This window comes from Neovison vison, chromosome 3 (assembly GCF_020171115.1).
Source record: "Neovison vison isolate M4711 chromosome 3, ASM_NN_V1, whole genome shotgun sequence".
NCBI classification, from domain to species: Eukaryota; Metazoa; Chordata; class Mammalia; order Carnivora; family Mustelidae; genus Neogale; species Neogale vison.
Window position 1 is genome coordinate 199,035,759 of NC_058093.1, and position 15,709 is coordinate 199,051,467.

Here is a 15,709-nt window from a genome sequence, read left to right on the forward strand (position 1 = left end):
GTGGGCCTCGCAGCCGCACAGTAGAGTCAACCGTGGGCCTTCAGAATGCTCCACGCAGGTCCCGAAGTCAGCCTTCCTGGGAGGTGGCGTGCTACTGATGTCACACCAATACTGTTGGAGCCAGGCCAGAGTCCTGCTCCTCCTGCCTTGAGCCTTTGTCCCTCCTTGCAGCGGGGTCCCCACCACAGGCACTTGCTTCCTATTTATCTTCAAATCAGCGTGTAGTGGAGCCGGGGAGGCCTGTGTTTGGCTTCCTATAAACACGTTGACCACTGCAGTTCAAGCCACAGCTCTTGACTCCCCGCTGGAGACGGGCGCTCTCCTGTGTGCTCCCCTGGAAGGTCTCTTCCCGGGAGGGTGGGGGAGAGGTGGCCGTGCCTGTCAGGCCCGGGGGGCTGGCCTCCCCCTCTCTGCTGGCTGGCTGCGGCGGGCCGCTGTGAGCGCGTGTTCCCTTCCCCTGTGTCTCCAGTGGAGGCCTTCGAGGAGGTGGCAGACAGCCTCTGCGTCCCCCAGTACAACAAGGACGGGGAGGAGAGGGTGCTTCTCTTCCTGAAGATGGCTTCCGGCCACTCGTTCGGGCCCGAGCTGGTGAAAAGCATCTGTAACGCCATCCGCGTCGGCCTGTCTGCACGGCATGTGCCCAGCCTCATCCTGGAGACCAAGGGCATCCCGGTAGGTCCTGCCTCCCGGGCCGTGGGGCCAGAGCGCCGGCATCTCCCTGAGAGCCGCGCACGCGGGGACTCATCTAGGAGCTTGTTCTGCTTTATATATAGTTTGTCTCTGTTGCCTGGCAACCCCATCTTTCCCCCCCAACATCTCTCTCTTTCTCTCCTTTTTTTTTTTTTTTAACCCTTCCTGAATTGCATTTAAAGTAACTTCTGCTAAAATACCTGTGTTCGGAGGCTAGGCAGGCCTGGCCCTGCACATCCAGCCAGCTTTCCCCCAGTGTGATGCTGGTGTGTTCTTAAAATTATTAATGAGAAAATTAATTTAAAATTTTTAAAGAGCCGCTGGGGTGCCGTTGCTCTTGCCTTTTAATTTTAAGTTTCGCCCGTGGAAAGAAGAGTCGAATCTATTTAGAGGCGCATCTCCAGAAAGCTGCCCCCCCTTCCACTCTGTTTAGGTTCTGAGTGGGGGAGGAGGGGCGCCCAGACTGGATCTCGGCCTCAGCTGGGACCACTGACATGCGGATGGCAGCCGAGAGGGGAGGCTGCCGTGTGCACATGCACGCGTGTGTGCACAGACGAGCCAGGCTGTACAGAAGCCGGCGGATTGTGGTTCTCTGAAGGGGAGATGGGGCAGAGAGTGACCGGCCCCCTGTGGGAGCACAGCTCTGATGCTGTCCTGAGCAGGGCCCAGACTTCTGTCCACATGCTTCTTTTATTTATTTATTTATTTTTAATTTTTATTTATTTATTATTTTTTAAAGATTTTATTTATTTATTTGACAGAGAGATTACAAGTAGGCAGAGAGTCAGGCAGAGAGAGAGAGAGAGGAGGAAGCAGGCTCCCTGCTGAGCAGAGAGCCTGATGCGGGACTTGATCCCAGGACCCTGAGATCATGACCTGAGCTGAAGGCAGCGGCTTAACCCACTGAGCCACCCAGGCGCCCCGCACATGCTTCTTTTAAATATTGATTATGCATGGGAAGGGTCCCAAGCTTGGGACTAGGCTCTCTGTCTCTCTCAGTTGGTGACTCCCAGCGACTCTGTGGACGGTGGCTCCCACGGAGGGGAAGGTACTTCTCGAGTCTGTGACACTTACTGCCTTCTGAGGAGGGCCTAATGCTTTCCTTCGGGGAACCAGTTCTGTCTGCTTCTGGAACATTCTGGAGTATGAGAGTTTGATTTTCCCCTTGGCTTTCTTTTGTTGAAACGGGACATCTGTCCTTTGTTACCGGAAGGGTTATTCCCCAACTGTCTGTGGTCATGAGGTTAGTGACACGGTTTATTTGAGAGATACAGGAAATGGTGGCCCGTCTTTCTGTCCTCAGCGTGGCTATCAGGTCGCTGTCAGCTCCCACCCTCCGCGGGCACTGTCTCTTCTGTCTGGTTGGGCTGGGAAGTCACTTTGAGGGTTCCCTGAAATTTTTTGAGGCCCTTATGTTTCCAGAGCCTCCTGATCTTAACTGATGGATTGGGTAGGCCCTGTGTGTCACGTGCTGGGGTGAGGGTGACCCGGCCAAGAAGACTGGGGGGCACTTGGGGCATTGTGAGGCTGGCAGGCCCCAGGCAGGCACGACCGCCCCAACTGGTCACATCTTTGTCCCCACTCACAGTTGAGACGCCTGTCCCATACCGATGGGAGGCAGCATGGTGTGTGCGCCCCAGGGAGGCCCGAGCCATAGCCCCAGGGGTGGGGGGGTCCTCTGCCTCCCACCACCCTCTTCATCGGGGGAAGCGGTAGTGGGATTGCATCTGAATCACGGCCTTCTTTCTTTTGTCAACCAGTGGAAGATATAAATTATTAGCTCCCCTGAGCCATTCTTGGGGCTTTTGTGTAAAGCTTCTAAGCCCATACAGCATGTGAGACTCTTGCGTTCCTGGCCGAGAGGGGCTGACACCCCAGTGACAGGCAGTCCCTGGGAAGCTAGCGCTTAGGTCCTTAATTAGTTCACACGTCGCCTGAGTTTCTCAAATGAATGAATTTTAATTACATCTCAGGTTGAAAAAAAAAAAAAATCATGCCCGTGGAGGAGAGAACAGGGCACTGCCGTTCTACTAAAGGGCTCTGTCCTTGAGTCCCCTGGCCCCCGGATGCCTGCACTGCCACCAGAGGCCTGCAGGGAGCGAAGGTGGCACATGTGGGCCACAGGTTTTAGGGGGAGCTTTGCACGTTTAGGAGGAGTCTGACTGCCCCATCCCACCCTGACGAATGGTTCTGAGGACAGATTTGGGGACAGCTTGGTGAGGCTTGTGGACGAAGCTCACTGACCATGTGATTGTGACGAGGTTGTGGGAAGCCAGCCCACTGCTGACATGCTGGTGATGGCCTGATTTTATGGTAAAGAGAAGGCTAGCGAAATCAGTGGCACTGACAAAAAAGAGACAGTCTGACAGTGAGGCCCTTGCTAGAGCTGTCCGTGTGTGAGCCCCGTGAGCCCCTCTTGCAGGGAGAGGTGCTGGGGCCCCCGTCTCCCTAGAGGAGGCCAGTGGGGCCTCGGGAATCAGCCCACTGTCCCCAGACGTGGTGGCCCGCGTGCTCACTGTGGTGGAAGGCTCCCTCCGCGGGCACAGTGCGGGTTGGGCTCCAGGGGGGATCGGTCCGCCTGTGGTCTGGACTGCCTGGCCCCGAGAGCCCTGGGCTCTTCCCCGCTCGAGGCCCAACTCCCTCCTTGTTTCCTCCGCCCTGTGCAGTACACCCTCAACGGCAAGAAAGTGGAAGTGGCCGTGAAGCAGGTCATCGCTGGAAAAGCCGTGCAGCACCGAGGGGCCTTCTCGAACCCCGAGGCCCTAGATTTGTACCGGGACATCCCCGAGCTGCAGGACTTCTGAGTCGGCCCGGCTCGCTCGGCACCTGCCACGTGCGTCTGTGCTCTGACTTTCGCGGGGTCAGACGTTACTTTGGGAAGGCAAGTGTCTGCGGGCTGGGGGAAGCGTTGTGTCCGGGCCGCAGTCGCGTCTGGTGGCTTCCCTACCTCTTCCTGGACTGTGTGCTGACCTTCAGAGGCCAAAAAGGAGCATTTGGTTGTGTGTGTGGTGAGGCTTGGAGAGTGTGTGTCTTTGCACAAGTGTTCTTGCACGCACCATGCCTCGAGGAGCCGGGGTTGGCCTGTGCGTGGACCGTTGTGGCTGACAGCTGTGGTCAAGGCCACGGCCCCGCTTCCCTCTCTGGCAGCGGCGCCCCTCTGAGGAGCCATCTTGCCTTCAGCCTCGTGCCTGTAGTCCCCTTCACTGTCTTCAGGTGTAAATCTGTGTCTCCCTCTTATGTGGGTCTCCTGGCTCTGGCCGTCGTCCCTCGGGGCCTGGCTGTCCGCGGTGACACGTGGCCCGGTCCCCAGGTGGCCCAGCGCTCCTGCAGGTCCTGGTGCAGCTACGTGTCGCGCCCACCCGACTGCACCGCCGGCCAGCAGAGGCTCCCGTGGGACCACACATGGCTTTTGTGCTTCAACGGGGTTTCCTTATTTCATGGACTTAGAGTGGTTTAAAAATATTGTAACATTATTATCCGGTGTGTGTGGGTGTTAGACAACTGGACGCCCGCCCTATGGGGTGGCCTCACTCTCAGGGCGCCGGCAGGCCGTCAGGGCGGCGGGCACGGGCCCTCCCGAGTCGCAGCTGCCTGGCCTCAGGGGACATGGCCTTGCTTCTCCTCCCCCCGGGGGCTCTCGGGACGTCGCGTGGAAGCGGTGTTCCCAGCAGCTGTAAATCGAGTCACGGGTTCATTCGCGGGGCGGTTCATGTGTGTTCTCCGTTCAGCACGTTAACGAGTTCCTGTAATCCTGATGTTCGTTTTTGTATTTTTAAAAACAACACAATGAAAACCTGTTTTGAATCTCTTTTCTTCTGGATTATAAAAACACAGGGGGAAGGCGCTAGGGGGAATTTATGCAATAAACATCTCTCTGTATATACGTATCTGTGCAGACACCTGTGTGTGTGCGGCGTGCTGGAGTTTCCTCTGGACCGGTGACTGGATCCGCGTCCGAAGCTGCTTGTGTTGTGGGGGCCGTGCCCCGGGGGGATGTTTGGCTACAGGGGTGGGGGCATTCCCGGGCCCTGGGCATTTAGCAACGGTTCCCAGTGACTAAGAGGCCAGCTCCCCAGAGGAGAGGCCCATCCTTACCCTGCGCTCCCTCATGGTTCCAAGCAGCCAGGTACCCGGATAGCAACCCATGTCATTGTAAGAGCCGTGCATCCCTGGGAGAGTGTTGCAGAATCCAGGCTTTGCCCGGAAAGAAGGGCTGCTTTTTCTTCCTTCTGGGGGATAGTGGAGGCAAGCATGTGTCTGGGGCCTGGGTGGTAGTTGCATTACACTGTCCTCCATCTGTAGCTGCCCCGCCTCTCACCTCCCATTGTGTTCCTGGCAGGAAGCTGGAGGAAGTGACCGGTGGTCTGGGTGAGGGGCAGAAAGGCCCCCCTCAGCTCAGGTCATGATCTCGGGGTCCTGGGATCAAGCCCTGCATCGGGCTCTCTGCTCAGCAGGGAGCCTGCTTCCCCCTCTCTCTCTCTGCCTGTTTCTCTGCCTACTTGTGATCTCTCTCGCTCTCTCTGTGTCAAATAAATAAATCTTTTAAAAAAATAGAACGAAAGAGAGAAAGGCCCCCCTCTCTGATCTGTCCCCTTGTCATCAGCCAAACAGTGGCTCTTCTGGAAACCCCACCCTGTGCGGCTCTGCTGGTACCTAAGTGACCAGAAGTGGGCCACACGGCCATCCCCAGCGGCAAGGGCGTCCGGACAGCTGAACGTTTTTAAACAGGACCTGTCACCTTTTTCATATTTGTTTTTTGTTGCTGTAACAAATTATCATGAATTCATTGGCTTAAAGCACGAATTTATTACGGTGTCTGGAAGCCTGATGCAGATCTCGCTGAGCAATAGTCAAGGTGTACCGGCTGTGTTCCTCCCAGAGGCACCGGAGGAGAGTGTCTCCCTTGCCTTTTCCATCCTCCGGAGGCACCCTCCCTCGTGGCTTCTGGCTCATGCCTCCATCCCCAGAGCTGCAGGGCCTCCTGCCTCCCGCTTGCACACAGAAGTCCTCTGTGATCACGTCGGCCCCGCTCTGGTAATCCGGGATCATTTCCCTATCTTAACATTCTGTTGATTCGCACGCTCACTTACATATGCCGCCTTAAATCTCCTGGCCGCAGAACCCGACCTCTTCCCAGGGCGTGTTGGGGGCTCTACTCTGCCTCCCTCGCTTTGCGAACACAGTGGGGTCCTGCTGGTGAGGAGGACAGGAGAGCGGCCATCAGAAGCTGTGAGCTCTGTGCTGGAGCCACTGGGTGGTTGGGACCCCGGCTGTTGACTGACCCTGGGCTCAGCTTGTCCCCCTACTGTGGGCCTGGCTGCTAGCCTCCCTCCCAGGACTTGGGCTCCACCCCACTGGGGGCTCGGAGCCCACATCAGACTGTTCCAGAGGTGTTGTTAAGACTTAACTGCTGTGCCTTTTGAGTTGCAGTAAGACCCCCCGGGGCTGGTCAAGCCCACACTTCCGTGTTAATACGCTGCGCTGGACAGCTTCATTAATGAGAGACAGATGGTCTGAGCGACTGCCATCGAACCCTGTGGTGCTGGCTCTCCCACGATGTGCCTTGGCCCCGGCATTGCCCTGAAAGCACCTGCTGATCAGTGGCCTTTCCCTTTGCGATGCCTGCAGGTTGTACCCCCCAGTCTCCTTCCCAACCTTCTCCCGGTTCCCCAGCACGCCTGTCCCCCGACCTCGCCAGGAGCACGGGAACCTGCAGTGCCGCCTGGCTGGGGGCTGCCTGGCCAGGGGGCTCCCTCCTCCGGGTCTGTCTTCCCACCTCTAAGAACTTTCTCAGGGGTGGGGGAGGGACCTTGCCCAGCCCTGCCTCCTCACCTGTACAGAGAATCCTAGGGACCCTAGAGCACTCACTCCCCCAACACCTTCTGTGCTGTGCTCCTCTGCACTGGCTTTGGAACAACCCCTCTTGCTATGGGCATGTGCCTACTGGCCCCCCCTTCATTCCCAGCCCTGGAGGACCCCAGATATGCTCGCTCATTGGGATCCCCAGTCCCTAGCAAGCCCCTAGCAAACGCCTGAGGCCACCAAGGCTCAGGAAGGGTGTCTCCTTGACCTTTTAACCCACCACGACCATGTTTGTGGACAGGAGAGACCCTCCCCTTGGACTTCAGGTGCTCAGGGCAAGGTCTTGTGGGGAATGAGTTCCCTTTGAGAGCCCAGCCATGTCCCCAACTCTGGACTTGAGCCTTCAAAGGGAAAGCCGCATGCAGATTTGCAGGGATAAGTGGTAGCGATTTGGCTCAACTGGAAAGAGCTTTTTCCCTGCAACAGCTTGAAGGTGAATGGGTGGCCTAAAGGGTAGGTGGGTTGCCTTTGCAAGGTCGCCCACGTGACCCGCACTTCTAACACCCAGTTGCCCCACCATCCCCTACGTGGCGTCCTGGTCCTGTGACCCATGCCAGTCGCATTCACACTGCAGCCCCCTCCCTTCTGCTTCCTGCCCATCCGCCCACACCTGTCCCACAGCTGCACTCAGTGGCAGGAGACTGGGTGGTGTGCCCGCTGGCTAGATCACGCCCGACCTGCAGCTGGAGTGTCAGCCCCAGGGGAGAAGACATGTGTGCATGTGTTTGTGCCTCTGCATTTTGAAGGTAAATTGTAAGGTTTATGAGGCAAACTTGTGGGCTTTTATAACATTTTGGCCATGTGCGTGTATACACGCATGTGTGCGTATATGTTTTTGCCTGTGCAAATGTCTGCATGTGTATGTTTGTGTGTGAACCTGTGTGTGTGTGTGGCTGTGCATGTGTGCGTGTGCTGACATTACACACAGCTCATCCGAACCCAGAAGAGCAGGATGGTGAACACATCGGGTGTGCGTGTTTTCTGTCAGGGTGAGGGACCCGAACCGGGCGCCCACTCACACGTGGCACACATGGGCCAGGGGGGAGACTCCCCCATCTCATGTTTGCCTGGCCCCACTCTGGCTGCTCACGGCTCCACCATCTCAGCCTGTCCCCCCCGAGCCGTTGCCAGGGTGGGGATGCTTTTCTGTGTCCCAGTCAAGCGGCTTTTCCTGGGCGTCTGCAGGGCTGGGGACTGGGCAATAACTGCCTCTTCCAGCGATGTACCCTGTTTGTCACTGGGGCCAGTGGTCACCAAGCGTGGTGAGTCCCTTGCTCAAGGGAGTGGGTGCTTCGGGCAGGAAGACAGGTGGTCAGCAAGGAGAGATGAGGAGGCCTGACCAGACACCACGGCCAAGGCCTCTCCAAGGAGACGGTGCTGAAGGCCGGCCTCCGAGGGGAGCTGCCCGTGAGAAGGTGGGAGGTCAGCCCGTGGGCAGAGCAGAGCGAGCCTCAGCTGTGGTCCCGAGAAGCGCATGGACTGACCCAGAGGATCAGAAGAGACGTGGCTTGGAGAAAGGGTACAGAGCCAAGCGGGAGAGGGGCCGCGTTGTGGGAACTAGAGTGTGGACTGTGTTCCGAGGGGCACCAGGAAGCCACGAGGAGTTGGAGCCCAGCAGTGACATCGGTGTATGCCCATGTAGAGGGGTGGCTGGGCGGAGCAAGGATCTGGATCAGGAGCTGGCTGGGTCCCGCTGGGTCCAGCTTTCTCCCGTCTCCTCCTCCTCTGTTCTCTCGCTGCAGTCCCAGCACCCCTTGTGCACAGAATTCGAGAACCACTGTGGTTCATCAGGCACATAGGTGTTGAACACGCAGCCGGGACAGGCGGAAGCCTGTTATACTGGGCTAGAAGCCCAAACTGGCTTTGGCGAGCTGTGGTTCTGTCTCTCCAGGCCACGGTTGCCTTTTCTGTCAGTTCTGAAAGCCTGCTACTATTCTGTCCCCGTGTCCTCAAGACTGTCATAAGCAAATAAGTGAAGGCCTATTAAGATGATGTTTCAACTACGTTATGAGCCAAGCCCTGGCTCGGCTGTCGTGGTCGATCACGTCGGAGTGCAGCCTTGACCGTCCTAGCAGTAAGCGGATGGTCTCATCATTTCATTAGATGACTTCCAGGGGAGAAACAGTTGTTCATCAACTCATTATGTGCTGGAGCGGTTTGCAAACCTCTTCATCTTGCTGGGGCTGCCCTCCCTGTTCTTCTGGCTCCTGCCTTCTTTCCTGGCCTCAAATAGCTAAGGCACAAGTCAGGGTGGTTTTAGGGGAGTGAAAAGAGGTGGTTGTCGAGTGGCCCCGCATGGCTTGGACCTAGTTTTCACGTTCCGGGCTCTGAGTTTATCATTCTCGCGTTCCCACTTATCACTTACCTGTTTATGGCATGGTCCCATTCTTTGTGGGGCCCATTTCCTTTTTTCAGTCACGACTCAGGATTTTCTTGGCTACAAAGAACAGAAACCCCATCACAAACTGGCTCAAGCAAGTAGAAGGATTATTGGCACACAGGTTTAAAAACTCCAGTGCCAAGATGAGCTTCAGGTGTGGCTGGATCTAGGGGCTCTAATGGCATCAGGGTTCCCTGTCTCCATGGGTCAGCTTACCTTCCTCTGTGTTGACTGCTTTCTCAGATGGCTTCTCCTCTTGCTCTGCCAACCTGGATACCTCCCACTCCAGGATCTTGTCCTCCCAGTGCTGAGAGGGGAGAAGGATTTTCCTTCTGGTCGTTTCAACCGGAGTTCCAGTGTTGAAGATCATTGGGCCATTTGGATCACACTTGGCTGGGCATGTGCTGATTGGCCAGGCCTGGGTCCCATGACACCCACTGGAAACCAGCCATACTCAGTTACAGGGCCTTGGGCAGGCGTCCCAGAGCCGCGGGTGGGGGTCCCAGAGCCGTATGGGGCTTTCCTTTCAGGAGTAGGGGGCAGCCAGCCTCTCTGTTTCTTCTCATTCTTTCACAGGTGCTGGCCCTTTTCCTGTCCCTTGCTTGCTCCTTCTTTCTCTAGGAGAGAACCTGTCTGACTTCCTCTGTCTCTCTCTGTTCCCTCTTCCATCCCCAGCAGGACAGGTTGCCTGGAAAACCAGCAGAGGCCTGGTGCCTGTGAGAACGGATTTCTAGATTAAGAAAATTGGGTGGGGGAGGGGGTGGGGGGAAAGTGCTGTGTTTCTCCATAACACAAACTCTGGAAAGTAAAGCTCTGAATTCTCACGTCTGGCTTTTCAAAAGTCTGGAATAATGTTTAGCTGCTCCCCATCCCCCCACCTGAGCCCCCTGCAACCCCTGTGCTGGGCCAGGACTGGCTGGCTGGAGGGGCTGTGTGGGCAGGAGGGCTTAGCCCTCCTCGGGGGCCCCTGCTTCTGCTCCCCCTTGCCCTCCCTCTTCCTTGTCCTGCTCTCCCTCCCATCCTTCCCCATTCACTCCTCACCCACTCCTCCCCACCAGCCATTCAGAGATGGGCTCACATCCTTTTTCCCTGGGAAGCCTGTCCTGCTGTACCAGTCTGGACTGACTCATTCCCCTCTGCGGTAGACATGCCCTGCAGTGGCCCCATAATTCCTGCCCTTAGCACCTGTACTTTTGCGTTACCTCCTCTTGGATGGGGGCAGGACCTGTGACCTGTTACCTGCTAACAGAAGATAGCAAAAGTGAAGAGATTTTGCAGATGCAGTTAAGGTCCTTAATCAGTTGACTTTGCATTAATCAAAAGGAAGACAATTTTGGTGGGCCTGACCCAGTCAGGTGAGTGTTTATAAGAGGCTCTGGGTCTTATCTGATGTCAGAGACTCCAAGTAGCAGAGACTTCTGACTTTGAAGAAGCAAGCTACCATGACTTCTGCAGCCACAAAGAAATGAATTCTGCCATAAACCTGGGGAAGCTTGGAAGGGGATCCTTCCTGAGTTGGGTCTCCAGATGAGAATACAGTCTGACCATGCTAAGCTGAGAACGAGCTAAGCCATGCCTGGACTCCTGGTCAACAGAAACAATGAGGTAATACATGAGTGCTGCTTTAAGCTACTCTGTTTGTGATAATTCATTATGCAGCGATAGAAAGTGAGTATACCTTCTCAGTGGTCCAGGGCTCTGCGGATGGGATCACACTCCACTTAGCACCTTTCCGTGTATGAGTGCTATCTCTTTGGCCTCACTCAGGTCCTTGAGGATGGGAATCCTCTTCCTTTACCTCTTCCCTGTCTCCACTGCTTGGTGCCAGCCACTGGTAAGGTTTCATTTCAGTTGGGACTGGCTCTGTGACAGGAAGCCATCTCTTATCAGTGGCTTCAGGCTCAGTGGGATCCAGGACCTGGGACAGTGGGATCATGATTCAGTATCTCTCATGGAATCTCTAAGTGGTTGAGTATTGTGGTTAAGGGCATGAACTCAGAAATTGGGTTGCCAGAGAAATTATAGGATGTTCAGGGGTCCCTGGCTGGCTCGGTAGAGCATTCAGCTCTTGATCTTTGGGTCCTGAGTTTGAGCCCCATGTTGGGTATAGAACCTACTTAAAGTGAAAAATAAAATTCATTAAAAAAAATAGGATGTTCAGTTAAATTTGAATCTCAAACAGTGAATAGCTCTTCAGTGTAAGTATATCCCAAATATAATGTGGGACATATTTACACCAAAAGTATTCATTGTTTATCAGAAATTCAAACTTAGCTGTCCTATAGTTTTGCTACATTTGGCAACCCTACTCTCTAACCAAATACTTGGATCTGAAGTATGGTTCCTCTTCTGTCTGTGTGACCATAGGGTAGTTACTTAACCTATCTGAGCCTCATTTTCCTCAGCTATAAAAGTGGGGATTAAAAAGATGAACTCTAACAGGGCTGTGGGGACGGTGGGGTGATCACATGGCCTATGTGTAGGGCCAGGCATCTGGCGGATGCTCTCTTAACATTACCTACAGTCTCTCCTCTTTCTGAGTAAGCCTGGCTTTTGGGGGGCCTAAGGCTCAGGGAGGAGTCTCCTGGGCCTGGCTAAGATCATGTGTCCATCTCAGAATCAACCACCATGACCAAGGGGATGGGAGGTTCTGACTGGGCACACCGGAGTCATTTGCCCTTCCCTGCAGGGGGTGGGCGGGGCAGCCCACCTGGATACACCTGGAATGAGAGTGGGGAAGGGGAAGGTGGTTGTTGGGTTGTTGACGGTGGCGCTGGGGGTGTTGAGGATGGGTTCCCGAGGGCACGGGCTCCCCATCAGTACGGTGTTAGGGGGTCATTGAGACCCCGGGACTTGGTGCAGGGAGGTGGGGAGGGGAAGGAGCTGATGCTGAACTTTGAGTTTAGGGTCCTGCCTCCTCCACGTCACTAGCCGTACCTGGGGTGGTGATTCCGGATGCAGGGGGTGGCCTGAGTGTGTGCAGGAGGGCCTTGTTTCAGGCCGGGGAGGGAACCTGAGCCCTGCCTGGATCTGGCCTGGAAGAGTTCCCAAACAGAACCTCAAGAAGAAAATTTGTTTTTCTGCTTGTGAACGTTCTCGTGTCGTGAATACAAGTGAGAATTCTGCGCACAGACTGCAAACACAAGAATTGGGCTTTGAGGATCTGCCTGATTTCAACCCAGATGGGGCCCCCCTTTGAGGAGAAGCAGCTCCCCCTGGGATAAATCGTCTTTTGAAAATTACCGCATGTCCTCTAGGAAGAGCAGTGCCTCAGGGTTGTGGCAGGTCAAGAAAAGTGGTGGAATGTGTTTCGACGCTTCTTCTGGAGGGGAGGGGTGTGTCTGGGTCCCCCGTCCTTGAATCTGAGCCATCTGGTGACGCTTGATCCTATGGTTTGATCCATAGGGTGGGACACGTGCTCTGTGGGTTATAGGCTTGGCCAGGGAAGCCCTGGAGCTCGACCTCGTTCTTTTGGGGGCTGCTCACTCTGGGGAAGCCGACCCCTGTGTAAGAAGTCTGGAGAAGGGGCGCCTGGGTGGCTCAGTGGGTTAAAGCCTCTGCCTTCAGCTCAGGTCATGATCTCAAGGTCCTGGGATCGAGCCCTGCAGCAGGCTCTCTGCTCAGCGGGGAGCCTGCTTCCCCTCCTCTCTCTGCCTGCCTCTCTGCCTACTTGTGATCTCTCTCTCTCTGTCAAATAAATAAATAAAAATCTTAAAAAAAAAAGTCTGGAGAAAATGGAAGCAGGATCTCCAGGGGACACCTGTGCTGCTCTGCTCCCCGCAGCATTATTCACAGTCTCCAAATAGGGAGGGGACCGGCGTGTCCATCGGTGGCTGCTGGGATAAAGAAGATGTTCTCCTTACGTGTGTCTATACACGGGGATAGAGATCCTGCCGTCTGTGACAACGTGGATGGACCTCGAAGGCGTCATGCTAAGCGAGACAAGTCAGAGAAAGACAGACATCACATGCTCTCACTGACACGTGGCATCTGAAAACGTGGAGGTCATGGAACCAGCGAGTAGAATGGTGGTTCCCGGGGCTCAGGGAGGGGGAGAATTGGGGAGATACTGTTTTAGGGCGCAGGCTTGCAGCTAGAAGAGGAATAGTTTCTGGAGACAATACATAGTCTGGTGAGGGAAGTCAGCAGGATGGTATTAAATCCTTCAAAGCGGCCAGAGACTAGATCTCAAAGGTGCTCACTACGGAAAAGGAAAGATAATTATGTGATGTGATAGGGAAGGTGGTGGTGACCCTATTGCAGTATAAAAGTGGATCAAATCAACACGCCGTACATCTCTACTGTACCTAGCGCTCTAGGTAAATTACACCTTGACTGAAAGAAAAAAGGCTGAAGCCTTGGAGGTCACCAAGCTGGGAAGCCACATGGGGGTGCTCTGGCCCAGAGTTCCAGCCGTCCCTGCCTGGGTCCCTGGTTCTGGAGTGCAGCCGTCTCTGACCCTCCATACCTGTCTTCCACCTGCCGAATATCACCGAGTGACCTCAGCTGACACCACAAGGAACAGAAGAAAGACCCAGTTGAGCTCTGCCTGCATTTCGAACCATGGAAGCCTGGCAATACAGTAAAATTATTTTTGTTCTGTGCTACTGAGTTTGGGGGTGGTTATGTGACAGTAGCCATCATAACAGGGTCCTTTACATCAGGGCCAAACTGGCGGTGCAGATACTAGAAGAAGGTGGGGCGCAGCTCTGGGAAAGCTGGGGACGGTGGGCGTCTGCTCTCTGTCAAGGGGACAGCCGTGATTAGGAAGCTGGCTCCGAAGCTGATCTGGGGTCACGCTGGATCACAGTGGGTGTGTCTCTCAACACCCCAGGGCCTCAGTTTTCCCATCTGTAGAATGGGGTTTCTGGGAACCGCAGACTTGACAACAGGGAGCAGAGGTCTCAAACCGCGGTTCAAATCTAGCCTGCCAATGTATGTCCCGAGACTCTCATGGCTTCATCATTTGGATTCAGCTTAGCAACTGGGAGATTTTGCAGCTTCTGCAATCGCTTGGTCATAACAGCTCCCGTGGCCTGACACCATTCTCAGGCCTGGCACGCGGGATTCCTCGGACCTCCATGTCCTCATCGACCCCGGGCTGTGCCGGAAGCAATCCGGGGAGCAAGGAAGCCGCCTCAGTGGGGACCACAGCGGGAGATGACCATGACCAAATGTTCCCTCCACCCCCTGCTGGGGCAAGACACACCCCCCCTCCACCCCAGTTTAAGCCCCGGGGAGTGGGGGAGCCCCACGCAGGACTGACTGACGTCAATGTCCTGTCCTTAGGAGGCTGGGGTTCACGGGAGAAGTTCATCCTGGTTATGGAAAAATAAAGGCCATTTCTGCCAATCCACGCACATGGGCTGAGCCCTGGCAGAAGCCACCCATTGAGCAAGCCCTCCCCGGAGCCCAGGCTGATCAGAGCCCAGCAACTGATTGAATCCTCTGCAAATCCCCTTGTTTTCCTGTTTTCACAGCGCGGAGACTGAGGTGTACACGTTAACTTGCCTGGGGTCCTAGAGCTAACAGAGGGTTGGGGTAGAATTGGGCTTAGGCCCCAGGCAGGCCAGTGGCCGTGCCCTGACGCTGTCCATGGTGCTGCCTCGTCTCCCCCGGTAGCCCCTTTCCTGGCAGGATCTCCTGGCAGAGCTGGGATGGTATCCTCTATGGCAAGAGAGTGGTCCCCATGTGGGAGGGGAGCCCGGGGTGGCCTGAGGCACCTGCAGACAGTCAGTGATTGCTGCTCCTGTCCCAGCTGGAACGAGCTGATGCAGGTCCCCCTGCCTCAGGCTTCCTGTGTCCCCGCAGTTTCCGTAATGACTGCCTGGGTCCCCTCTGCGTGCCGACAACCGAGCCAGGTGCCATTGCTGAAGGCCACACACTTGTTTCTGCCAGCCTGGGCTGTCCTGGTAGCCGAGGGCGGTGGCTCCCACTGGGCGGGGGGGGGGTGTCTGTCATACCGTCGTTCTATAATACTCAGGCCTCGGACCATAGGCCTGGAGCCATTCATCTGTGCTCCAGACCATAGGGTCTGGATCCATTCGTCTGTGCTCTAGGCTGGCTGGCGCTAATAATAGCTAACATCGCTGTGACACTGACCACGTGTCAGGCACTGTTCCAAGGGCACGCGCCTGACTGTGTCCAGGCCCAGGACATAGATACCATCATTATCCCCACTTTGCAGATGGGGAACAAGGCACCGGGTTCAAGGACCTCACCCAAGGTGGCACAGATGGGCAGGCTCTAGATGCTAGCCTTCACCTTCTGGACCCTTTTAGGAAGGGCTCGCAAAAGAACGGAGGGAATCCCCCTTTCGATAGGCCTCCTCCTGTGGTCCTCTTTGGGGGGAGGAGGGGCGTTCTCGAATGTCTAGGTTGATTAAAAAAAAAAAATCATCCCCCAGTGAAAAAGATCAATTGCCATGTACGGTTTCCAAGTCCCTTTGATGCTGTCACAAACCCTCTCATATGTTTGAGCCTCTAATTAGATTTGGAGGGGAATGAATTCATGTGTCATGAAATTTTAAAAGACAACGTTCCATGAATGGAATTTCCCATTATTCCAGCTTGATTGAAATTGTGGGTTTTTAAGAGGATGCTATTTATACTCTTAAAACAATGGAGCTTTCAAAAGGATTCAATTCCTAGGTCTTCATATGTGATTTCGAGGGAAGTGGAAATTTTCAAATTTTCATAATGAATGTGTTTTTGTGGCTTTCCTTCTTTTCTCTCTCTCTGTCTCTCATTCTCTATTTTTTGCTAAAGAACCTGAGTC

General features: G+C 55.1%; 1 protein-coding gene and 1 long non-coding RNA gene across 2 annotated transcripts in view; one reads left to right on the top strand and one right to left on the bottom strand.

The window, feature by feature from the left end:
• AACS (acetoacetyl-CoA synthetase) overlaps positions 1 to 4,573 on the top strand; it is a 54,044-nt gene extending 49,471 nt beyond the window's left edge. The window contains exons 17-18 of the mRNA XM_044243537.1: positions 470 to 672; positions 3,357 to 4,573. Coding sequence (XP_044099472.1) covers positions 470 to 672; positions 3,357 to 3,494 — 341 coding nt within the window. The 3' untranslated portion in view covers positions 3,495 to 4,573. The remainder of the gene's footprint in view (positions 1 to 469; positions 673 to 3,356) is intronic.
• Positions 4,574 to 5,290: 717 nt separating this feature from the next.
• On the bottom strand, positions 5,291 to 9,272 carry LOC122901981. The gene is made up of 3 exons (XR_006383720.1): positions 9,149 to 9,272; positions 8,918 to 8,989; positions 5,291 to 5,883 (listed from the first exon to the last, which is right to left on the bottom strand). It is a non-coding gene; the product is annotated as an uncharacterized LOC122901981 (long non-coding RNA).
• Positions 9,273 to 15,709: the final 6,437 nt, after the last annotated feature.